At 34.6% G+C, this 27,425-nt stretch overlaps 1 protein-coding gene across 3 annotated transcripts; it reads right to left on the bottom strand.

The window, feature by feature from the left end:
* Positions 1-205: 205 nt before the first annotated feature.
* Positions 206-7,117, bottom strand: LOC100807735 (putative disease resistance RPP13-like protein 1). Of its 3 annotated transcripts, XR_005890439.1 has the most exons (3): positions 3,261-7,117; positions 930-1,219; positions 206-667 (listed from the first exon to the last, which is right to left on the bottom strand). XR_005890439.1 is itself a non-coding variant. In XM_006605586.4 (2 exons), exon 1 carries the CDS (start codon positions 7,008-7,010, stop codon positions 3,291-3,293), a length of 3,720 nt encoding a protein of 1,239 aa, XP_006605649.1. In that variant the 5' UTR covers positions 7,011-7,117; the 3' UTR covers positions 206-647; positions 3,261-3,290. The 3 variants fall into 3 exon arrangements, 2 of the variants coding, with proteins under 2 accessions (XP_006605649.1, XP_003556833.1); XM_006605586.4 differs by lacking the exon at positions 930-1,219 and having other exon boundaries at positions 206-647; XM_003556785.5 differs by lacking the exon at positions 930-1,219 and having other exon boundaries at positions 3,261-7,116.
* Between the last annotated feature and the right edge of the window lie 20,308 nt (positions 7,118-27,425).

The raw sequence follows: 27,425 nt of genomic DNA, 5'->3' as shown, positions 1-27,425 counted from the left end.
TTTAATAAAACAATACATATGATAATAAAATAAAGAACAATTCTTTATTAAAATTGATAACATAATGAATTGGATCTTAAACATACATATTTATCCCCAACGCTTAATACGAAATATTCAATCATATAACAAGCTTAAGTATATCGAATTAGCAAGACTATACCATAAACCTAACAACAACAATAAAAAAGAGAATCAATCTATCACTTGCAAACTTGATTATAATAAAAATAAACACTTACAAAAAGTATTCAACTTGGAGTGCAGAGGAACAAAAGAACAGGGCAAACGCACATTATAGTGCATGAAAACAACGCTGTCAATCAGCACCAAACTCCAATACAAAGTCCAATTTTTTATATGCATAAAATTGGATGATCCAGCACCAACATCACATATACAATCCAATACACTTGTTTTACAAATATATTTCACACCAGGAAAAAACACATAACTGGACATTAATCTCAACAAATCACATGTTTAGATTGACAAATTACCAATGTTATAGAGGAAATTTGTAGAGTTTGGTTCGGATGCTTCAATGGAAACCTTCCAGTGTGAAGAAAGCAACCTGACCGCAAGATTGAAATGCATACGACCAATAGAGTAAACAGGAAACATCACAGCTGAGAAATATTGCATGCCTGTCATTAGATGCTACCAACTGTATTAATCAGGAAAAAAAACCATATTGTCATCTCTAGTCAATTTCTCAAAATCAATATTATCAGTAAGATTAGTTTAGCACTGTATTATTCTATGAAAAGGTTCATATTATAGCATAGATAACAATCAATTTCATCAAATCAAGTCCCATTTGAGTTTATAAACAAAGCATTTGATGGAGTTTTTAAATTGAATAAAGAGGACAGTAGAGTAGAAGGGTGGATTCCATCATTTTCCTCCCTTAGAATTTACTGATTTACCTCAATCCATCACCAAAAGATATAGGGTGCACTATTCAGTTTAGTGTTGTCAAATAGCAGTTATCGCAGTGGTATCACGCTATAGTGTAGCGGGTTTTAGAGAAAACGCAATTGCAACGGCGTTGCGTTTGGGACTCCACAAAAATCATGATCACCAGCGCCTTACGCGTCACGGAACTGCATTGGGTTGCAGCTGTGACGTCGTCGGTTTCAGACGAGGATGAATCCTGAGAGAAATTGCATCGACGGTGACAATGACAACGCTATTAGGGTTCATCGTGCTGACTGTCCTGGGTCGGAGAAGATGCGAATTGGATGAGTGCAGATAGCAGTTGTTTTGGGCTTGAAGAATGCACACAAGGGCCTAAAAGTAGCCTTACTTGTTGACTTTGTTAAAAGTGAATTAGAATAATAGATAAATTATATTTATTAATTAATATTATGTTTATTATTATGTTTGTTTTAATTTATGTTTGTTTTTCTATTTTTTAAGTAATTATTGTGATATTATGTTTGCAATGATTAAAAAAGGAGAAAACAATCAAGATTAAATTATATTTTGAGTAAATAGTCATTTTTATCCTTGAATGTGTAGAGCGCTGATAAATTCGTCCTTGAATGTGATATGTAAACTCTTTCATTAGCAATAACCGAAAATAAATTTGTCAACACTCTACACATCCAAGGATAAAAATGACTATTTATCCAAATTAAAACTCATTTTATTTTTTATTTTATTCTTTTTATCTTTTACTTATGGACTTGACCGGACAGTAACATTTTAACTTCAGTTCTACTTCTACTTCAGATAAGTTTTTTCCAGAGCATTCTAGAACCTCTCATTTCCTCTGATTCTTAATCACCAAGTAGCCTTCTTCTTTGTCAAGCCCCTGTTTTTGTACAAGTAAGGTAACAACTTTCTTTTCTTTCTTTTGTTTAATGCTTCTTTCTTCTTTTTCTTTCTCTGTTTTTTCTTTCTTCTTCTTCGTCCAACATTTTAACTTCTTTCATCTTCTTCCTCTGTTTTCTTGATGCTGGGGTAGGGGTAGAGCAGAATGAATAGATGTTTTCTTGATGCTTTTAGCTTTTTTTTTTTCTTATTATATGTCTTTATTGGGACTTGTTTATCGAATTAGTTTTTAGCTTATTTTGATTATGGGCGTCATTAGGACTTGTTTAGCTAATTAACTTTCAGCTGTTTATAGCATTTTTTTATTATATTGGGAAAGGGGCAGAGGAGAATGAACATATTTTGTTTTGAACAATTTAACTTTTGAGATAATATTATGTTAATGTTTGTCCAGCTTTTTTTTTTTTTTTTTGCATATAACATGCTTTTTTTTATACATATTTAATTGTTATATATTTTCTATTTCAACCGTTATGTGGCTTTCGCTATTTGACCGAGTTATTTGCTATATTCTAATAATGGATTTTCAACTTTGTGATTTTCGGCTATCCACCATTGACAACACTGTTCAGTATCTACTAGAAAATCACCAAAGAACTTATATCCGGTGAAAGGCTAGACTAAATATATGGCATAAGCACTAAATCAGAAATAAAATAGGGAAACAACCATGTAAATTTCCACCTTTACATGCATCTAGTCTTGTCAGTTTGCCATCCTGACACCAATTGATTAATGCAATCTACTCAATAAGATTACGTAAGTCTACTCAAACACTATTGCACGTATTTTTTCCTCCCTATTTATCAAGTGAACTCTATGTTATCTCAAGCATACATGTGCACTAACAACTGTGAAATCTCGATCAAACATATTAAAATGCATACTTTTAACAAATGAAAACAAATTTAAGCTAAATGTACAATCATTCTTATAATCCACTTTGCCAACAAAATTCCAAATATAAAAACCTCAATATTTCATTTTGAGACAAGGCAAAGCATGTACTTATTTTTAATTATTTAAGTATGCTCCAAGTTGCAAAATAAATCCTTGAAACTTCAAAATATTATAAAAGCCATTTTATGGTCCAACTTGTCAACGACTCTCAACAATTTACTAAATTTATTTGGCTTTTCATTTATTAACATGGAACCCAGATTAAACCGATTTTAGTTTATTTTTCCCAAATAAAATTGAACCCACAATCCAATGTACAACAATGACACCAAAAAATGGTTTGAAATAAATATTATATCAGTAGACAATAAGCAGAAGTCAACCCAGTTTACTAAGGCTTCGCCCCCAATGATCACCAAAAATAAAACTAAAAATGAAAGCACGAAATATTACTTTACGAATATTATATCTGAAATAATAACATTGCCATCATATTTTTTCAACATGATTGAAAGGTTTACCTTTTCAATGATTCTTACTCATCCAAAAGCTCATCTTATTGTCACATCATCATTTATCTGGATCGCAGAAATGTGAGCAATCTTTGACCAGTGAGCAATCTTAGACCAGAATTTGTATTTCCTTTCCCGACCTCTATACCTTGCAGCTAGTGGAGGACAGTCATTTATACTCAGTAATTCAAGAGAGGGTGGCAACTGATCTTCGGGCAAGGATTCGAGGCTTCTACAATGCCAGACATGAAGCTTCTGGAGAGAAGTAAGATGTCGAAGACCATTTCCTTCCAACAACTTTAAACCATCAAAACCGTGCAAGCATAGAGACTGGAGAGAAGTGGGAAGTAACATCTCCTTCAGCAGGGTGTTTACCAGATCTTCCTCCCCAACACCGCAGATGCGAAGACAAGACAGAGAAGTCAGGCGTTGGAATAACAAACCTAACTCAAGTTTAGACATAGATGATAGCATTCCAACATCAACAGAAAGGAATTGTAAAGTGGAAGGCAAACACCTTGGGAACAAGGATGCTAGCTCTGGAAGCCTATAAAGCCACAAGCCGTTAAGGACAGGGAGATCATCAATCTGTTCTGAAAGTGACTTGAGTTTCTCACAATCAGTGACAACAAAATAAAATAATTTGGGAGCTGTCTCTCCACCTTGAGTAGTAATCGCTTCCAAGTTGGAACAACCATGAATATAAAGATATTCAAGGGCAGGGAAACTGTCTAATGGAAAGGATGTTAGGGAATGGCAACTATTCCAAAGTCTCAGTTCTTCAAGTGATGAGTATTTGTGCCATGTTTCATGAGAGAGAAATTCTAAGTTCCAACACTCTCTAATTTCAAGTGATTTCAATGATGTGGGCAAACCATCAGGTGGGAAGGAAATTAAATAATGGATATTTCTAAGAATCAACTTTTGAAAACAATTGGCACCATGTATCATTTTTGGCAAAGACTGCAAACTATCATACTCTCCAATAAATAGTTCTTGACAAGAAAAGTTTAGAAGCAAAGCCAACAAGCCATCTCCACTTTCTCGGATGCATATTACTTCAATTGATGTGTTCCATCTCAGATCACATGATTTTGCCTCTAGTTGATTGCACTTTGAGATACTGACCTCTGTCAATGAAGGTAGAAAGCGGGGCAAGCTTCCTCTCAACTTGGGACAATCAGATAAACTCAAACGCTTAAGACAAGGAAAAGGAAAGTTGCTATCTTCACCCTCAAATGGTAGCCACTCCTCCCACTTTGACATCTCTTCAAACTGGAGACTTTCTAGTAATGGAAATGGCTGAAAAGTAGGGGAGCCTCCGTTGTTGCAGTAAAATTCATGACCAACTATTTTCATGGCTTTCATGCTTTTAATGACAAGCTCCTTAAGAGAAGGTAGTTGTCCAAATTGTGGAAGTGACAAACAATAGTTGCAATTACTGATACTAAGGACTGTAACATTAGAATACGAAGAATCACCCAGCCATTCTGGAAAGCTTGTGCCACCATAGGATGTGATGTTGAGTTTCTTTAAATTTAATGACGGTTGCAGGTTCCCAAGTACATCTTTGGCAATTTGTGAGAATTTGCCCCACTCCAGCGTAAGCTCCTCAATTTGCTCTTTTTTCTTTAATTCTGCTTGAAATGCATCCATCGGATCACCAACATTTTGTAGCTCCAAAATGGAAATATTACCCTGCAGATAAGGAAATTTCCCTAATTCTCTTATCCTTAGTCCATCTTGTCTGCCTACAACAAAAGAAGTCAATGTACGAAGGTCTTTCAGTTTGCATATTTCTGTCGGCATCTTCAACTTTATGTCACTAATATCAAGGTGGCGTAGATTGACCAAATTTCCTATCTGCCCTGGCAGCTGAGTAAGAGATTTACAATTTGAAAGTTTCAAAGTCTGCAAATTGTAAAGCATGAAGGTTTCATCAGGCAGCCTTTCTATGGAAGTATAGGAAAGGTCAAGATATCGTAGAAGCACCAAATTGCCAATTGACTCAGGCAGCTCACTGATATTTTTGTATTGAGACAATGACAGTGATCGCAAGCATCTTAGTTTTGGCAACCAATCATGGGACACCATTTTAGCTAAGTAATATTCATAATTTGGATTTTGGAGTTGTGGTAGAAAGGTCCGCAAACATTTTAACTCATACAAGCGCTCAAATCTTTCAGATTTATCATACGATTCTCTAGGAAATGCTAAATGGCGAACAGTTCCTGGGATTTCATCACCTTCAAAGTAGAAAGAACTTTTTCCTGATACTAGTCTAGCTAAATCATAGATCAGATCATGCATTCGAAACTTCTCTGCTTCAGCTTTGTCTTTTTCAATCAAAGATCTAGATAATAATTCATTAAAGCAATCATCACCTATTGATTCCATTGCTCTATTATCTCCATGGCTTTGTTGAAGAAAGCCTTCCGCCATCCATAACAAAATCAATTCCTTCCTATCCAACAAATTTTGTTTTGGAAAAATTGAACAATATGCAAAACATCTTTTCATAAATGCTGGCAGATGAAGATAACTTATGTGTAAAGCTGGTAAAACATCACCATGTGCCCATGAGTTGCTGTTCAGAATTTTATTCCATTCCCCGACATCAACATTGGATCGCAAAAGACCTCCCAACGTTTTAGCAGCTAATGGCAGACCTTCGCATTTTCTTGCAATTTTCCTACCAATCTCTTCTAATCTTGGATGTTTGTCATAACCTTCATCACCAAATGCATGTCTAGCTAGTATGTGCCAACAATTTTCAACCGTAAGAGGTTCCAGCGCATGAATGTATAATGTTCGTGCGACCTGTGCAACTCCTTGTTGTCGGGTTGTCACAATAATCTTACTTCCCTTTTTCCCGCTCCTTAAAGGAGCTATCAAGTCAACCCAATCATTATACTTGTCATTCCAAAGGTCATCTAGCACAAGCAAAAATTTCTTCTCTCTTAAGATATTGTTTAATTCAACACGAAGAACATCAAAATTAGTAATAGGACAATCTTTCAATGTGAGAGACTCAACAATCATCTTCGTTACTCTAAAATTATCAAAATCATCTGATACCCATACCCAAACTCTCGAATCAAAATGTTTTTTCACTTCACCATCATTGTAAAGGGATTGAGCAAGGGTTGTTTTTCCGAGACCTCCCATGCCCAATATTGGGATCACTCCTATATTATTGTTCTTCTCATCATCATCAGATAGAAGCATTTTCCGTATCTTCTCTTTGTCATCCGTTCTTGCAATAACAACAGGCTCAACCAATGAATCTGCCCTCCTTCTATAAGAGACTGGTCTAGAAACAATTTGCAACATGAGACGATCTTTTTGGTTCACATAATTTTCTAGCTTTTTAGATAAATCTTCGAGCTTGGAATTCATGTTCTTATAAAATATTTTAGAGCGTGAAGAAACAAATGATCTGACCTTGGTAGTAAATGCTTTAGATTCTCCCTCCACCTTGCATCTATGAGATTCTGTATTGATTTCATCCAACAAATCTTCTGCGTCATAGACAGCATCTTTCAACCCATGAAGCCATGTTTTCACCGAAGGATCAGTGATCTGCTTCTCCTCAGCATCATTAAGCACAACCGTAAGTTCCCACAGCTTCGTATTCAACTCTTCCAACATAGAAACATTCAACTTTGTGCTGAAAAGGAAATCTCTAACTGTTGAAGCTATCTTGTTTAGTAAGATCTCCACAGAAGCAGAGATTAGTGCCTCTCCCACCCCAGCCATTTCTTCTCTTCTCTTGCAACTTGGATCACAAGTTCAGAACAACACTGAAGCTCTAGCCAAATGAAGAATGTGATAAGTACAACTTGTGGTAGTGAGGAATTGCTGATGCTTTTATGATGTCAAATCAGTAGTAGTATCTTCCTCCTGTATTCCGTGCGTCTTTTATGTAAATATGGATAACCGTAAATATTAATACAGATGTCTCAGCAATTAACACTAATATTTTGGTTTAAATACTGGTTTAGATTGTTTTTCTTTAGTCTTTTTTGACATAATAAATTAATATTTTATGACAATTTTTAATATTTTGTAGCGATTTTTTTAGTACTTCATGATAATCTTAAAATATAAATTTAAGCGATTAAAAATTAAAAATTAATTTATAATAATTAAAAATTGTTATAAAATATTAATTTATTATGTCAGAAATTAAAAAAATAATGTGAAAATTCAGAATTCAAAAAAAAAAAAATAATACTATTTTAGATTTTAAAGACTAAAAATATACACATCTCATATGCAAAGAATAAAACCATATTTTTATTAATGCATCTTCTGAGTAAAAAGTATAAGTTGGGAGGGACTTTTTGGAAGTGCGCATCCACATCCTTGACAGTGTGCATCACCTTGCTTTTAAACTTTTTAATGTATAATATTCTAACAAAAATGCAGAGCACTAAGTACCTTTTAAGGCGTGTATATATATATATATATATATTTGAATTTTGTGTTTGATTTCTAATAAATTTTTTTTATTTTTGTTTTCTTATAAAACAATTTTTTTTTATTTTTTTTATACTTTTTTTAGTCCATGTAAAATTAGCAAATTAGTAAATTTTATATTTATTGGTTGATATATTTTTTTAGTTGTGATTAGTTCCTTCGAAAAAGATTAATAATAAATAAAAAATTTATCATGGAGTAAACATAAAATTTGTTAATTTATTAGAATTTTAAAAAAATGTTAAGGATCAAAAATAAAATTATTTTATTAGAAACTAATGCAAAGAAAAAATTTATTAGAAAAAAACATAAAATTCAAGAATTTATTAGAAATTTCGAAAACATATTTTAACTTATCTTTAAAAATGCAAATAAAATTGTTCTGCAAGTAATTTGATGATAAGTAAACCGGGATGTTGCTTTAATCCCAACTACTGAATCTAGCTCTTGAAGACATGATAGATAATTAGAATTTGACATTAGCTAGATGCTTGAACATTGTGAGCTGGCAACTTCTATAAAGAAGCAATCGAATTTGGGGAAACCGTTTCAGAAGTGATCTATCGATAAGTAAACTAGGATGTTGCTTTAATCCCAACAATTGAGAACTTGAGGTTTGTACTAGGAAAGCCATGTTGCTCAAAGTTAGTCGCGATGCTTAGGCGGATGTTGGCTTCCTGGTAGTAATAACCAATCTCACGCGGTATGTGTGATCATATAACATGAAACGTGTGCTACAAGTAATGATAGCTGGAACATCGTGATAGATGGATAACTGATTTTCCAGCCTCCGTGCATGATATAAAAGGCATAAAGTTCTCGTAATTAACCAACTCTAGTTAACTCTATCACATGACCTAAGAATCTTATTTACTTAAGTGCTAGAGTGATTGTTGGCACCACAATGCCTCCGTTGAACTCGTTTGGCACTATCATGGATTGCCATTGGAATTCGCGTTTGTGGATCCAACCTCTAAACCGAATCTCCATCTCTTAAACCAAAGAAGTGGAAGAAGAAGCTCCTCATTTTGGAGAAAAACCATAAAGGCTGAGAAATGAAGATTTTGACCAACCGGAGCATGATGCATGCCTTTCTTCTAAAAAAATGTTGATCAGGATAAGGCCGGTAAGGAACAACCTGACAAAATAGATGCTCCCACTGTCGAGAATGTTTCTCATCAAAACAAAGCAGCTGATACGGTGAACGTCATTGTTGTCAAATGAGATTTTGAAGGGTTGGGATGTCGGTTGACTTTGCACTGATTTCCTGAACAGTTTTTTTCTTGAAGTTTCAATTTCCTTTTGTTGAACACCATTTATTTCACTAGTTTTTATAACTACTCTTGTTTTCATCAAACTGTGTTTTATTATTTGACCGTCTTCATGACTCATTTCTGTGGGTTTCTTGTTTCTTCCTTTGTTGGCTTACTAAACACTCGTAATCGTGGGTAGTTGTGTCTCAACACCTACTACATTAATTGCCTGTAACTGTTTAATGCAAAAATGACGCATTTTTGCTCAGAAATTTCAAACTTCTCATTTACTGCGAATCTGCACTTATTGCGTATATCTGTTTTGACTTAGTCATTAAAGCCCTTTATTGTCATTGCGCTTCTATTGTTCGCTTTTTAAGGTGTTAGGCGTGGCTCATAAATATAACTACCCCTCTTTGTTACCTTGCTAAAAAGCAAACCTTATCTTGGTGCTTTCTCCTTCATTGTCTATTCAAAGTACCCTAAACTTGAAGAAACTTTGGTGCTTTTGGTTGTTTCTACTTCCTCATCTAATCAAAGTACCCTAAACTCAAAGAGATTCTAATGTTCTTAACGTTTTTCTTCCTCAAGCTAAGGGTGCTTGAGTGGATGATGGGGGGTTTCCACCATAACCTTGACCATTTCCTTTGGTTTAAGAGTTCAAATTTCTCTTTTCTTTTGGAGCGTATTAATAATAGAATTGTAGGGTGGAAGAGTAAGTTCCTTAACCAGGCTCGAAGAATCACGTTAGCTAACTCAGTTCTTGCAACTATTCCTTACTATACTATGCAGAACTTGTGGGTTCCAGAGAGCATTTGTAACAAGATTGATTCTAGAATGAGGTGTTTTATTTGGGGTGGAACTAGGAATAATTGGGTGGATCGGTCTACTATCCACAAAAGTAGGCAAATGAACACAACTTTGTTGGGAAAAAACATCTGGGCCTTGCTGCATGACCAACATAAACTTTGGTTTAAGATCCTATAGGCCAAATACCTAAAGAATGTCAATGTCTTACAATAGGAAGTCACTAATGGTTGCTCCTACACTTGGAGGTTTGTTTTGAAGGCTCGGGACATCCTCAAGGGGGGCTTTTCAATTCGAATAGGTTCTGGGGAGAGTTCCTTTTGGTTCACTCCATTGCCTGGAAGTGGTTCTCTTTTGCATAAAATTGATAACATTCATGAGAGGGATTTAGACTTGCGGGTTAGTGATGTCTTTGTTGATGGGAGTTGGCACTTTGATATTATGACTACAACTATCCCTGAGGACATTCATAATCACCTCCCAGGGATCTTCATAAACCCAATTTTGATGGATACTTATATATACTTTCAAGGACTTCCCTTTGGCTAAAAAAATCTGGTGTATGCTGAATTTTGATTCAGTTCCTAATTTCTTTGACATGGATGCAATGCTTTGGTTTCGACATGTTCAAGGAATACAACAAATTCTCTTTGGTATAACTTTGTGGTTTGTCTGGCGTGCTCAGAATGAATCTATCTTCAAAGATAACAATTGGTCCACTTGGTATTCCTACAATCAGATCAGGACCATGGAGCACACATTCTTCTCCATGATACCAAGCAGCTACATAGCACAAAATCCCCTATGTTAGTCAGATGGAACCCTCCTACACCTCAAGCTATGAAGATAAACACTAATGGGAGCTCCCTCGGAGATCCATGTGCAACTGGTTTCGGTGGAATTCAAAGAGATGACTTGGGCAATTGGATTATGGGGTTCAAGGGTTATTGCGGTTTCAGTTCAAACATGACAAGAAAACTGTTTGGCATCTTCCATGGCCTTCGTATTGCAAATTAAAGGATGCGGGTTATCACCTTGTCTTTTGTGAGACAGACTCAATAGCAGTGCAACAGATGATTACACAGGAGTCTCAATCCAGAATCAACATGCTTCTTATCCCATCCATTTGAGCCTTCTCGACTATGATTGGGAGTTATCCTTTAAGCACAATCTGCATGAAGGGAACGTGTGTGCATATTGGTTGGCAAAATCATCAGCATAATCTCCCAAGAGCCTTTTTGTTTGATTACGAATTGCTTTCAGCCCAAGCTTCCTTTGTTATTAGCTGATGCTATGGGTTTTGTTTTTCTGAGGCAGTAGCTATCCTTTTGTTTTGTTCTTTATCTTTTATACACATCAAAAACAATATAAAGAATTATTAGTAAATCATTAAAAACTTAAAGTCATTACAACATAATTTGAACCAAATTAAAATAAGAGACATAATACATTCAAGTTTGATGCAATTAAACCTTCCTTTGAACAAATTCAAAACTGAAAATAAAACATCAAATCATGAGAAATGACATAGATAAATTTAATCTTTGTTTTTGACTATCCTTATTCTCTTCAAACCATCTTAATATGCAAAATTTGGACAAATAAATTACTTTAATATCTCAAAATTTGGAGAGCACCGAAATTTGTATATAAGAATAAGAACAACGACGATAAATTAATAAATTTAAGTCAATTCTTAGGAGAAAAAATGGTCTATAAACAATATTCACGTGATGGAGAAGGAGAAACTTTTGAAGGAGAATGGTTTGTTGCGGAGCCAGGTTCTTCAAAGCCATTTTTTAGGAGAAAAATGATCCATATACAATACTCATCTAATGGAGAGGGCGAATCATTTGTTGTGGAGTCAAGCTCTATGGAAGCAAGCTTCATGATGATGAATCAAGTATGATTCAAGTAGTTTTGATGATGACAAAAAGCCCAAAAGAATGATGTCAAGATTGAGTCAACAAGTTCAAGATCAAGATTAAAGAAAAGACATCAAGAAAAATCAAGATTCAAGATTCAAAAGAAGAAACCAAAAAGCAACAAGTCAAGACTTCACAAGGGAAGTATTGAAAAAGATTTTTCAAACACCAAACATAGCATAATTTTGTTTTACAAGAAAAGTTTTTCCAAATTTTTCTAAGTTACCAGAGTATTTACTCTCTGGTAATCGATTACCAATTACCTATAATCGATTACCAGTCGTAAAGATTGATTTCAAAAGCTTTTAACTGAATTTGCAACGTTCCAAATGTTTTTTAAATGATGTAATCGATTACAATATATTGGTAATCGATTACCAGTGTATCTGAACGTTGAAATTCAAATTCAATTGTGAAGAGTCACATCTTTTCATAAAATGCTTTGTGTAATCGATTACATGGTTATGGTAATTGATTACCAGTAATAAGTTCTGAATAAAAAGTCAAGAGATGTAACTCTTCCAATGATTTTGTCAAAGATTTTCTCAAGGTTATAACTCTTCCAATGGTTTTATTGACCAGACATGAAGAGTCTATAAAAGCAAGACCTTGACTTGCATTTCAATAACACTTACAACGTTTTGATCTTCTAAAACAACTTTTTTGAAATCTTGAAACCTTTGCTACTCATCTTTCTTCTTCTTCCTTTGCCAAAAAGCTTTCTAAGTTTTATGTTTTCCAAACCTTGTTCTTCTGCAAGTGAAAATTCTGCTGAAAACAAAAGTGTGCTATATTTTATCATTCTCTTCTCCCTTTGCCAAAAAGAATTCAACAAGGACTAATCGCCTGAATTCTTTTTGTGTCTCTCTTCTCCCTTTTCCAAAAGAACAAAGGACTAATCGCCTGAATTCTTTTGTGTCTCCCTTCTCCCTTTTCAAAGAATTCAAAAAGACACAATCTGAGAATTCTTTTGATTCTTCCCTTTCCCTTAAACCAAAGATTTCAAAGGACTAACCGTCTGAAATATCTTTTGTTTCCCCTTACAAAGATTCAAAGGACTAACTGCCTTATAATTCTTTGTCTTAACACATTGGAGGGTACATCCTTTGTGGTACAAGTAGAGGGTACATCTACTTTGATTGTTGTAACTGAGAACAAGAGAGGGTACATCTCTTGTGGATCAGTTCAAGTGGAGGGTACATCCACTTGGTTGTTCAAAGAGAACAAGGGAGGGTACATCCCTTGTGGATCTTTGCTTGTAAAGGATTTTACAAGGTTGAAAGAAATCTCAAGAATCGGTGGTTGCTTGGGGACTAGATGTAGGCACGGGTTGTTGCCGAACCGGTATAAAATTCTTGTGTTTGTCTTCTTCTTCCCTACACTCTTTAATTTCCGCTGTGCACTTTAATTATCGCTTTTACTTTTGGTTAAGTTTCTATTTCTGTTCTTTACCTTCTTAACATTATAGTAAAATCCTAATTTAATCTAATAACATTAAGAAGGATAGATTTTTAATTAGTAAAGGTTCATTAATAATTAATTCAACCCCCCTTTCTTAATTATTCCTAGGCCACTTGACCCAACAAGTGGTATCAGAGCAGGTATCTTGTAGAAAGTTTAACCACTTCAAGATTCATGGCCTCTTCAAATTCTCTGTTTCCTATAGGAAATTCCATCCATAGGCCACCTATCTTTAATGGTGAGGGTTACCACAATTGGAAAACCCGTATGCAGATTTTCATTGAAGCCATAGATTTAAACATTTGGGAAGCAATAGAAATAGGACCTTACATACCCACTGTAGTAGATGTAAGCACTAGTACCACAACACAAAAACCTAGAGACAAGTGGACTGAAAAGGATAGAAGAAGAATCCAATATAATCTTAAAGCCAAAAACATTATCACTTCAGCCCTAAGAATAGATGAATATTTTAGAGTGTCAAACTGTTCAAGTGCCAAGGAGATGCGGGATACACTACAACTTACTCATGAAGGCACCACTGATGTGAAAAGATCTAGAGTCAATACCCTTACACATGAATATGAATTGTTTAGGATGAACCCTAATGAAAACATCCAAAGTATGCAGAAAAGATTCACACACATAGTCAACCATCTTGCATCCTTAGGAAAAATATTCCCTAATGAAGATTTAATCAATAAAGTTTTAAGATGTTTAAGTAGGGAATGGCAGCCCAAGGTAACTGCCATTTCTGAAAGTAAAGATCTTTCCTCTATGTCTCTTGCTACTTTGTTTGACAAATTGTAGGAACATGAAATGGAACTCCAACGACTTAATCAAAATGAAGAAACCGACAAAAAGAAAAGAAGCATAGCACTTAAAACCTCCTCATCAATGCAAGAGGAAAATGAAGATGAAGAAGTTTCAAAAATTTGTCAAGAAGAGAAGAATCGAGAGGCGTCAAAACTTCAACAATGGAAAAAGATCTCAAGAAGACTCTCAAATTCTTAGATGCTACAAATGCAACCAACTTGGTCACATCAAAGCAAATTGTCCCTCAAATGAGGAATGGCCTGAGAAGAATGATAAGAAAAGGTATGAAGAAAGAAGGACCAAGAAGGCCTACATTGCATGGGATGACAATGACTCATCCAATGGTTCAGAAAAGGAGATCAACCTTCTAACCAAAGACTATGAGAGCGATGAGAACATCTCTCAAGAAGATTAAGCAAAAAGCAAAAGTATGACTTCCATCTTTGAAGATCTAGACACTTTAATCATGAAAAAGGTAACATCAAAACCATTATCTTTTAAAATTTATTTTGGTTGAAATTTTGCTTTCAATTAATTTGATTATGATGACTAACAAAATTTTATTTGTTTGTCTTGATTGATTGAAATTGTGAGTATGTGTTTATATGTTTTGATTGAGTTAATTTTCTTTCTCAAAGTATGAAGTTTCTTTTAAATATTTGATAATGTCTATGATCATTATTCTTCAATATTTGTGTTGATTATTTTGATATAATTGAATATATACAATGACTATTTTTTAAATGATTATGCATGATTTTGAATGTGATATGTGAATTACTTGCTTAAGTTTTTTTTAAAAAAAATGTTTTAAAATTGTAAATGTTATATATATTTATTTTTTTAAGAAAAAGGGTATTTTGATTTTTATTCAAATCCCTTTTCCCTTAAGAGTCCTTCAACATTTAGTTTTGACTGAAATGCTCACTGGTAATCAATTACTACAATAGTGTAATCGATTACAGGCAGTTAAGAAGGGTGTAATCAATTACCAAAAATTGTAATCAATTACAACGCGTCCCTGCCCCTATATATTCTAATTCAAAATCAGAAATCTGCAACTCCTCATTTTCTCTTGCGAACCCTCGTTCCCAATTCTTGTTTATGCCATATCTTGCTCATTTCTTGTCCAAATCAAGTCCCACAAAGCCCAAAATTCTTATTTTTTCATTCTCCTTCACTTCAACTGATTGAAATTTCAAATAACTTTCTCAAATAGTGGAACCATCAAAGAAGCACAAGGGATCTTCGAGTCGAAGCCAACGACATTCCTGTAGAAGCAAGCTTCATTGCTTCATGATGATGAATCAAGATTGATTCATGATGATGAATCAAGATTGATTCAAGGTGTTTTGATGATAACAAAGATGATGACAAAAAGCCCATGAGAATGATTTCAAGATTGAGTCAAGAACAATTCAAGAATCAAGAGAAAGATTCAAGAGAAGTTTCAAGTTTCAAGTTTTCAAGAATCAAGAATAATCTAGATCAAGATTCACGACTCAAGATTCAAGAATCAAGAAAAGGCTCAATCATGATAAGTACAAAAAAAGTTTTTCAAAACATTGAGTAGCACATGAAGTTTTCACAAAAGCTTTTACCAAAGAGTTTTTACTCTCTGGTAATCGATTACCAGTTTACTGTAATCGATTACCAGTGGCAAGTTTTGTTTTCAAAAAGCTTTCAACTGAATTTACAATGTTCCAATCAATTTCAAAATGGTGTAATCGATTACAATATATTGGTAATCGATTACCAGCGTGTTTGAACGTTGAAATTCAAATTCAAATGTGAAGAGTCACATCCTTTCACAAAAATGCTTTGTGTAATTGATTACAATGATTTGGTAATCGATTACCAATGATAAGTTTTGAACAAAAATCAAAAGATGTAACTCTTCCAATGGTTTTAAAGTTTTTCTAAAGGTTATAACTCTTCTAATGGTTTTCTTGACCAGACATGAAGAGTCTATAAAAGCAAGTCCTTAACTTGCATTTTTAAGACATTGATTACAATCTTTTACATCCTTTGAATCTCTTTGAACATCTTCTTGAATTTCTTCTTCTTCTTCATTTGTCAAAAGCTTTCTAAAGTTTTCTGGTTTTCCAAACCTTGAAAACAAAATTGTGTTATTCATCTTTTTCATTCCCTTCTCCATTTGCCAAAAAGAATTCACCAAGGACTAACTGCCTGAATTCTTTTTGTTTCTCTCTTTTCCCTTTTCCAAAAGAACAAAGGACTAACCGCTTGAATTCTTTTGTGTCTCCCTTCTCCCTTGTCAAAGAATTCAAAATGACACAGTCTGAGAATTCTTTTGATTCTTCCCTTTCCCATAAACAAAAGATTTCAAAAGACTAACTGCATGAGAATTCTTTTGTTTCCCCATTCACAAAGTTTCAAAGGATTAACCGCCTGAGAACTTTGTCTTAACACATTGGAGGGTACATCCTTTGTGGTACAAGTAGAGGGTACATCTACTTGGGTTGTTGTGACTGAGAACAAGAGAGGGTACATCTCTTGTGGATCAGTTCTAGTGGAGGATACATCCACTAGGTTGTTCAAAGAGAACAAGGGAGGGTACATCCCTTGTGGATCTTTGCTTGTATAGGATTTTACAAGGTTGAAAAGAAATCTCAAGGACCGCAGGTCGCTTGGGGACTGGATGTAGGCACGGGTTGTTGCCAAACCAGTATAAAACTCTTGTGTTTGTCTTCTTCTTCCCAACACTCTTTAATTTCCGTTGTGCACTTTAATTAGTGCTTTTACTTGTGATTAAGTTTCTATTTCTATTCTTTACTTTCTTAACATTTTAGTAAAAGCCTAAGAAGGGTGGATTTTTAATTAGTAAAGGTTCGTTAATAATTAATTCAACCCCACTTCTTAATTATTCCAAGGCCACTTGATCCAACAATTCCAAGGCTTAGGAAACGCAGATTCCCTCCTCCATTTCCTCTTCCTCGTTGTTCTCATCAGAAGAACAACGGATACGATACACAAACCTTTTCTCCTATCGTTCCATTATTGATCCTAAATTCATAGACATGGACTTCTTTTCAAATGAGAGTTTTGAATGCATTCAGGCATTTGAGAACTCAAATCTCATTCCTTTTATGTCTTTGAAATCGCCTGTCTATTCTGAATTAGTTAAAGCCTTTTATTATAACCTTGAAATTCAAGAAAGCAGTTTGATTTCTGAGGTTTTTGGGATAAAAATGGTCATTGACCAATCCCTATTCTATGACTTGACCCAATTATCTAGTGAAGGTGTACCATTTGAAGGTACACTGAATGATGATTGGAAATTTGATTTCTCTGTGCATGATGCCCGCCGGTTGGTTTGCACCAACCAAGCGGATATGACCGGAAGGCTACTTGTCGGATCATTGACTTTTGAAAGCCGCATCCTTCATTATCTCATTGTGTGTATTTTACTTCCAAGATCTTCAAACCTTGCACAGGTTTCTGAAGAAGATCTTATTGTCATGTGGGCTTTTCATACTGGCCGACAAATTGGGCACACTTAGTCTGATATCACATGTATAAGGCACTGCGATTAAATGCTCCACTGCCATATCCACACCTAGTCACTATCTTCCTTCAACACTTTAACATCCCTCTTGATTTTGAACCTTATGTTCCAATCAAGAGATCCTTTCTGATAGGTGCTGTTGTGGTTGCATCTTTTGATTACCGCAAAGAGCGTGATGGCTCTTGGGTAAAAAAGGGTGCTCAACCTCATGATGATGAAGGAGACTTACCAGTAGGAGAGGATTCCCCTCTCCTTCAGAGTATCTTGGACAGGTTTGATGGACTTCAAACCTTTGTTGGCGAAAGGTTTGATGCTTTGGAACAACAAGTGGACATGCGTTTCGACGGAATGGACTCAAGGGTCACCAAGGTTGAAGAAGATGTCACTTTCATCCGCACATGCTTTGATCTACCACCACCACCACTACCATCATCTTAGTTTCTATTAATTTTTAGTATTATTATTAGTACTTTGATTTCAAGCCGTGTATTTGGCTATGTCTTAAAAACACTTTCTAGTATTTTTTTATTTATGCATTAGTAGTTTTATTTGGTTATTATGAATGACTTTCTGAATTATATGACACTCTATGAAGTATTATATTTCTAGTTTGATGAATGGTTAAGTTATCTTGTTTAATTGTTTTCTATTTTGTGTATGTCATTTATGTATGGTTTCTATATTTTTTTACCTTTCTAAGTTTGATGAATGGCTAAATTATCTTGTTTAATTATTTTCTAATTATCTTGTATGATTAGTCATTTATGTATGTTTTATATTTCTTACGTATTTTTGCTTTTTGTTGATGCCAAAGGGGGAGAGAAAATAGGGATTAAATAAGAACTCATATAATTAAATAACTTAAATTCAAGTAAAGCTTAAACTAAAAAACAAAGGGGGAGAATATGGAGAAATAAGTGAGTGATCGACTAGGAAAAAGAATGTGTATGTGTTTCTTGATTTCAGGGTTGTTATCATCAAAAAGGGGGAGATTGTAGAAACAAGCTTCATGATGATGAATCAAGTATGATTCAAGTAGTTTTGATGATGACAAAAAGCCCAAAAGAATGATGTCAGAATTGAGTCAACAAGTTCAAGATCAAGATTAAAGAAAAGACATCAAGAAAAATCAAGATTCAAGAGAAGATGAATTCAAGATTCAAAAGAAGAAACCAAAAAGCAACAAGTCAAGACTTCACAAGTGAAGTATTGAAAAATATTTTTCAAAAACCAAATATAGCACAATTTTGTTTTACAAGAAAAGTTTTTCCAAATTTTTCTAAGTTACCAGAGTATTTACTCTCTGGTAATCGATTACCAATTACCTATAATCGATTACCAGTGGTAAAGATTGATTTCAAAAGCTTTTAATTGAATTTGCAACGTTCCAAATGTTTTTTAAATGGTGTAATCGATTACAATATATTGGTAATCGATTACCAGTGTATCTGAACGTTGAAATTCAAATTCAATTGTGAAGAGTCACATCTTTTCATAAAATGCTTTGTGTAATCGATTACATGACAAGTTCTGAATAAAAAGCCAAGAGATGTAACTCTTCTAATGGTTTTCACAAAGATTTTCTCAAGGTTATAACTCTTCCAATGGTTTTCTTGACCAGACATGAAGAGTCTATAAAAGCAAGACCTTGATTTGCATTTCAATAACACTTACAACTTTTTGATCTTCTAAAACAACTTTTGTGAAATCTTGAAACCTTTGCTACTCATCTTTCTTCTTCTTCCTTTGCCAAAAGGCTTTCTAAGTTTTCTATTTTCCAAACCTTGTTCTTCTGCAAGTGAAAATTCTGCTGAAAACAAAAGTGTGCTATATCTTTTCATTTTCTTCTCCCTTTGCCAAAAAGAATTCAACAAGGACTAATCACCTGAATTCTTTTTGTGTCTCTCTGCTCCCTTTTCCAAAAGAACAAAGGACTAACCGCCTGAATTATTTTGTGTCTCCCTTCTCCCTTTTCAAAGAATTCAAAAAGACACAGTCTGAGAATTCTTTTGATTCTTCTCTTTCCCTTAAACAAAATATTTCAAAGGACTAACCGCCTGAGATATCTTTTGTTTCTCCTTACAAAGATTCAAAGGACTAATTGTCTGAGAATTCTTTGTCTTAACACATTGGAGGGTACATCCTTTGTGGTACAAGTAGAGGGTACATCTACTTGAGTTGTTGTAACTGAGAACAAGAGAGGGTACATCTCTTGTGGACCAGTTCAAGTGGATGGTACATCCACTTGGTTGCTCAAAGAGAACAAGGGAGGGTACATCCCTTGTGGATCTTTGCTTGTAAAGGATTTTACATGGGTTAAAGAAATCTCAAGAACCGGTGGTTTCTTGGGTACTGGATGTAGGCACGGGTTGTTGCTGAACCAATATAAAATTCTTGTGTTTGTCTTCTTCTTCTTCCCTACACTCTTTAATTTCCGCTGTGCACTTTAATTATCGCTTTTACTTTTGGTTAAGTTTCTATTTATGTTCTTTACCTTCTTAACATTATAGTAAAAGCCTAATTGAATCTAATAACATTAAGAAGGATAGATTTTTAATTAGTAAATGTTCATTAATAATTAATTCAACCCCCTTCTTAATTATTTAGAGGCCACTGGATCCAACAAGCTCTTCGGCATATATATATTAATTTGAGGCAGAGGAGTGGAAGAAAGTCATATTCTGATTGTTACATTTATAATACAATGAAATATTTAAAAAAGGAAATTATGCATTAATTTCGATTGATAATATTTTAAATAATTTCAATTTCAGTTAAAGAATTTTAATTAATATATACATCAATTAGAAAAAGAAACCTTTCAAATCATATAATTTCATATGATTTTATTTGATAATATTAAAATCAACGATACTAAGTTGGTAACGGATATGCAAAAAAAAAAAAAAATTAATTGATTGTGATTTTGATTGATTTCATGATAAAAAATTAATTAAGCAATTATATAAGGTAAACTTGAGATGAAAAATGTGAGATCTATTTTAATTAGTGATTGACATGTGTGCTAATAGAAATATAATACTAGTAGAATAACTCCTACAATGCACAAAGATATATTAAGATTATTATATAAAAATGTTAATGATGTTCATATTTTTAAAGTTAGGTTAAAATACAATTTTTGTGTTCTTATTTTTTTAAATTTATGATTTTATACCTTCTATTTTAATTTAGACATTTTGTGCCTCACTTTAAAACAAAATCACGATTTTAGTCATCGTGACCAATTTCAAATGTTGACTGTGTAATTTTCAATTTTTTAATATATAAATTAAATTTATCGGTAATTAAGTAATTAAAACAACATTTACTACATACATGGGTAATAAAAAAAACATGTGTCAACAATAATAGAGTGCACAATCAACATTCTAAATTGACCACAATGACTAAAACTAGGAATTTTTTAAAAGTGGAGGACAAAATATTTTAATTGAAAAATAAAAGACTAAAATTTCATATTTAAAAAATAGAGGTCATGATGATGATGGTGGTGATAGTTGATGGAAGTAGTGGTGGTGGCGGCGACAACAATCATGATGGTGATTGCAACGGTGGTCACAACAATGACGCTGAAGGTCATGGTGACAAAGGTGGTGGCGGTTGTGATGGTGGAGATGGTGGCAACGAATATGGTGGTGGCAGTGATCATGATGTTGATGGGTTAATTGAGATATTTTAGGGAGTGATAATTGAGATATTTTTTAGATTTGTTTGTTGTTTGGTTAATCTTTTAGAAGTTTGACGGTATATTAAGTTTTAATTTGGAATTTTAAATATTTTAATCTCAATTGTTTATTATTTTTAATCTTGATCCGATGGTTGCTATTAATTGTTCTCATCTTTCCATATAAGATTGTGTTCTCACACGAGTCGTGCTTATATTATAAATGTATATCATGTCTTACCGAGTAATGTTTATTTAATTTTAAATGACATTATCAAATAGGCAAATATTTAATGACCAACCATTGTCTCTAACCTAAGTGATTACAAACCTAGCTATTTCTTAGTTTGAAAAATAAATGTCAATCAATAATAGTGTGTTTGGATGGAACAATTGAGCAGGGGAATTAATTTTTTCAAAGAATTTAAAAGGATTCATGATAAAATAGCTTGTTTGGATAGAATATTGGAAAGGAGATTTGATTTTTTGGTATTTTTATAAATCATTTTGATTGACTAAAACAGTGGGATTTCAAATTCTCTAAAAAAAATAAAGAACTTGAAATTATTTTTTCGGAGATGCTCACTTTAAATCACGTTCTTGCTTGCGAATCTTTCTCGCTCAACGCTCACAACTACGGGTGACAAAAGTTTTTACGACCGACATCAACATAAGTTGTTTTTCACTGACGTTGGCCGATATTTTTTTCGGTCAGAATTGTTTTGTATGATGTCAACCAAAGCTATTTTTTTGCCGATATCGACTAAGATTTTTTTTAGATGATGTTGGTTAGGGTTATTATCTCACTAACGTCAGTCATGGGAGTTTTTTGCTGATGTCGACCAAGGATTTTTTTAGTCGTTGTCGTCCAGGTTTTTTCAGTTGATGTTGACCAATGATTTTTTTGGCTGACGTTGGCTAGATTTTTTCTACTGACATCGATCCTGACTAACTTTTGAGTAGACACCTGCTAGGATTTTTCAACCGACGTCAGCTAGGTTTTTCCAGCCAACATCAACCAAAGCTATTTTTTAGCCAATATCGGCTTGGGTTATTTTTCAGTCGATATTAGCTAGGGTATTTTGGCTGATGTCAACTAGATTTTCTTAGTCGACATCAGTTAGGACTTTTTTTGTTGACATCTACTAGGGTTTTCTAACTGACATCGGCTGAAGCTATTTCTTAACCACATTAGTTAGGTTTTTTGGTTGATGTTGGCTACGGTTTTTTCTACTAACACCAACTAGGTATTTTTGATCGATATCAGACATGACTGTTTTTAGTCGACATCGACTAGGTTCTTACAGTTGACATCCACTAGAGTTTTTTCGGTCGACATCGGTCAGAGTTATTTTTTAACCAATATTAGTCAAGGCTATTTTATAGCCGATGTTGGGTAGGATTTTTTGTTCGACATTGGTCAGGGCTATTTTTTAGCCAACTTTGACTAGGGATTTTTTGGCCAACGTTGACCAATGATGTTTTTCGGCCGACATCGGGTAGGTTCTATTAGTCAGCATCGACCAACCTATTTTTTTGCTGATGTTGGATAGATTTTTTTGTCAATGCTTGTTAGGATTTTTTAGGCCGGCGTTGGCTAAAAATAGTTTTGGTCAATGTCATTCGAATAGACCCTAGCCGGTGTCGGCCAAACAAGCCCTAGCCGACGTTGGTAAAAAAACCTAGCTAACATCGGCTGAAAAATAAACTCAACCAACGTAGCTGAAAAATATTCTTGGCATACTTTGACAAAAAAAACCCTATTTGATGTTGACCGAAAAATAGCCTTGGTTGATGTCAGTTTAAAAACATCACTGGTTGTGGTCAAGTAAAACAACCCTAGTTAAAATTATTTTGTATTTTTAAATTATTAAAACTTAAAAAATATTTTTTAATTAATACTTCAAAATTAGATTGTGTTTTTCTTCTATAAGGTTTTATATTAAAATTTCATCTATTTAAAATATAAAATTGAAATTTTGTATATGGAGGAAATTGAATTTCCCTATCCAAACAAAGAATTTAAAATTGAAGAAATTTGAATTGATTTATCCAAACAAATTATTTGAAAAATGAAGGAAATTAAAAGCAAAGAAATTCAAATTCTAAGCATTTCAAATTTCCTAAAATTTTGAAATTCCTGGTCCAAACACAAGGTTAGGGTATTTTGGATAGATGTTCGTGGGCCTATGCCTTTTGGCTAGTCTACTTCTCCTTTATTCTGTCAGCTGCTTTGCGTTAAGAGTGTGTTTGGAAGAGGTAATTGAAAATTCTAAAGAATTTTAAATCGAGAGAATTTCAAATGCTTCAATTTAAATTCCTTCATTTTTAAAATTATGTGTTTGGATAAAAAATTAAATTTCTTCATTTTCAAAATTGTGTTTGGATAAAGAAATTGAATTTTTTCATTTTCAAAATTTCTTATTTTTATAAAATAATCAAATGCATTCTTACCAAAGAAACCCAACCTTAACCACCACCGAGATCGGGTCATCGTACCCGATCTAGTAACTCCCACTATACAAATAAACCGACGTCGTTTCCCTGTCATGCACAACTTTCGCACCTGTTTCATTGTTAAACTGCAACACTTGAAATAATGCCGCGACACCATCCGACCTAGGAGCCGGCCCAATAGTTGGAGAATGGAACCCACCGGGTACCTCAACGATGACATTTTGGATAAGAAGTAATCGATGGAGAAGTACATTGCGACTATGAGAAGAAGCGATTCCCGACCGGTGACGGCGACCTCGGTGGCTATTGCGGCGTGCTACTCTTTGAATTGCATGCTGAGGTTTTTCATCTCGTTCACGGTTCGAGGGAACTCCCAATCTAGGTCAATGTCGTGGAACCCGAAGGTGCACGCGAGGGTGATGGTGGAGTTGATGAAGGTGGCGCGCGCGGTGGATTTTGCGTTGATGAGAGAGAAGAGAGTGGCGTTGGAGTTGGTGCCGCCGATGGAGATGAGGGTGGTGATGGTGGAGCCAAGGGTGGTGGTGAACTTTGTGAGGTTTGTGGCTGTGGAGTTTGAAACGTGTGCGCGGGTGACAGTTGAACAAGTGCGGCGGGAGAAGCTGTTGTTGCAAGAGAGAGAATGGTGAGTGAGAGAATGAAGGAGCGAGAGTTGCTACAGTTCACAAAAGAATTTCAAATTCTTTCATTTTTGAAAGAATTTGAAATCCTAATATTTAAGTTAACTAAAATATCTGACTAAAATACTGAAATTTCAATTTCTTTTCAAATTTATTATCCAAACACCTTATTTAACTGAAAAGTAATTAAAATCCTTTAAAAAATTGAATTACCCTATTAAATTTCTCCATTCAAACATACTCTAAAAGTTTTCCCTGGTGGCCTTAATAGGGGGGCCACCGATGACCTTGACAGTGTAAACGATCATTCTTCTTCCATTTACTGACCTCATTTGTTACCTATTTCTTAATGGTTTACTAGCGTCAATTAATCAAGTTGATCCAAGAAATTGTTGTCAAAATTTGGGGTTACTTGATTAATAGACGCTTGTACTCCATTGAAGTTCTCAGGATAACATGACTAATTTGACAGGGAACTAGAGGCTGAGTTATTCCTTATGAGAACACTATTACCAAATTGCCCCTTGAATTGGTTGTGGGCTCCTATTAAATGTTTGGACTCCTCTAGCCCACGTGCTTATCCGGCGCTTGTTAGAGTAGAATTGAGAGAGTTGTCGGAGACTACCCCTCACTTTGCGGTTGCCTCATCTTTCAAATCCAACTAGCTTTGACTCTGGATACATCCTTCGTGAAAAGGCTTGAGGATTGGTCGAATGACCTTTGTCTCATTTTGAGGTGTGATAGTTTCTTCTGCTTTTTCTTTTGCCTTCAGGGTTTTTCAGGTTATTTTGATTAATTGAGAGGGTTTTGTAACTTGAGGAGAACTTTAGCAAAGTGGCCATATCTTTTTGGGGTGCCTATTATACTGCTAGTTTTGTTCTTGCTTATTGACCAATTCGGCCAACAACTCTTAGCTGTTGAAAACTGTTTAACTAGCATGTTACCTATCCTATCACAAGTGACAGGTTGTCAAAGAAGCCTTTTCTCTTTTGACATGGTCGTGATCCATCCATGCTCCTTCTCCTTAGGAAGGGATGTTTTTGCCTAGACTCTTGCATGGCATCAGTCTTTACTTTATGCATCTTTTCTTTTCATTCTAGACAAAGATGTTCTTGTGTGTAGCACTTTATGTTGAAGTGTCATATATTATGAGAAATTTAACGTATTATTCATATTTTACTTTGTAACTTACACCTTAAACAAAGATTTATTTCAAGAAATATATTATTGAGAAATATATTTTATTATGGGAATTATATTTTAATCTCGACCTTAAGTCATATATGAATTTCGTTCATAATCGTCATTTTGAAGCTACTAGCTGAAGGTGGTGATCACGATGCTTGTCATTTTGTCGACCAACTAAGGGTGGTAGCTGTCGCAACCTACCCTTTGGCGGGAAGGCAAAGCAAGATAGAAAGGTACGTCTTTTCATGAAGAAAACACATGGAGTCGCCACCAATGTTTATTCGAGGGAAAACATTAGAAAAACCAAAAAGAGAGGTCTGGGAATTTTGAAAATAAGGGTTTGGGAGTTGTTTAGGCATGGGGAAGGTATTAGCACCCCACACGCTCGTCACAAGGGACAACAACCTTTAATCGAGTGTGCAAAACATGACTTCAAAATTGTGTATTTTCCCTTTTTATGTTTTTATTTTTTTATTTTTTTGGGGTCGACAAGGGTGTTGCCCTTGCTCCTACGTATCCTCAGGTGCGATGAGGAATTCAGACCTACGTAGTTCTTTAAGTCTGAAAGTTATGTGTTACATTGATTTTATATTTTTTGAAAGATTGATTTTAATTGCGAACAAAAGTCATTTAAGGCGTTGGATCTTGAAACGATGTTTTAAACTTTGAAAAGTAGAGAGAATCGTTAAGGCGTTGGACCTTGAAACGATGTTTTAACTTTTGGAAAGAAGAGAGAATCGTTAAGGCATTGGATCTTGAAATGATCTCAAGTGACTTTAATGAAGAGAAATTCAGTTATATGTTTATTTCATCTTGGCTTTATTCATTAACTTTCAATCTCTTTAAAAAGATTATTTACGACATTAATGATCGGTTGAAACTTACTTTACAAGAAGAAAAGTGATTACTGATGGTAGAAGAATGAGATGAAGATATGCAAAGCAACAAAGAGGACCCCTAAGGGTGCATAGACCATAGCCAAATACTCTTAGCACAGAACGAAGAACACCGAACGAAGAACGATATAGAAGTCGATTACGGTCGCAATTCGATAGCCTCGACCTTGTTTTTCTCATCTTTCTTCTTCTTCTCTTGGATTTCTCTCAAAATACTCTTAGCACAGAAGGTCCAACCTCTTCCTCAGCCTCCCTCACGCCTACTTATAGGAAATGAGGGGGCCTTGTGGTCTTGCAGCTCGACCAAGCGAGCTGGTTACTTCACCCCAAAGCTATTTGGGGGCCCAGGCGAGCTAGAGGCTAGCCTGGGCGAGCCAGAGCCTAGAAAATGCCTAAAATGACCTTTTTGCCCCTCTCATTGGGTATTTTCCGCATCCTTGACCAAAACATCGAATGATCTTTCATTTTGCACGGTAAATGGTGTCGAATAGCTTAATTCGGCTAGCGAGAATCAAAATATCCATGAAGGATACTCCCTAAACGAAATTAGGGTATGACAGTTGCCCCTCTTTACTTATCTTTTATTGGAAATAAAAGGGAAGTAAAGATAAGGACACTAATTTCATTCGAGCAATCTTGCTGTTCGACCGGGCAACTGGCGAAAACCAAGAAAGGAAAAACCTGTAAACAAAAGGACATTGAAGTCCTATAGAGCAGAAGACTTTTGAAGTGTTTTTTTTTTATTTTTTTTTATTTTTGAAGCATAGAAACAGAGGACGTCAAGTCCTATGAAGCACAAAGACAAGGAGATTGAGTCCTATAAATGACCAAAGACTTTGAAGTCTTATAAAGTGTAAAAGACGAAAGACATGTAAGTCTTTGAAATGTAAATGAAGACATTATAGTCTTTTAAAAGCATAAATGACTGAAGACATTGAAGTCTTTGAAATGTAAATGACAGAGGACTTTGAGTCCTATGAAAGCATAAAGACAGAGGACTTTGAGTCCTATGAAAGATAAAAGTGAGGACTTTG

This window comes from Glycine max, chromosome 20, assembly GCF_000004515.6.
Source record: "Glycine max cultivar Williams 82 chromosome 20, Glycine_max_v4.0, whole genome shotgun sequence".
NCBI classification, from domain to species: Eukaryota; Viridiplantae; Streptophyta; class Magnoliopsida; order Fabales; family Fabaceae; genus Glycine; species Glycine max.
The sequence above is the reverse complement of the archived record's forward strand: the minus strand, read 5'-3'. Positions and strand labels throughout refer to the sequence as shown.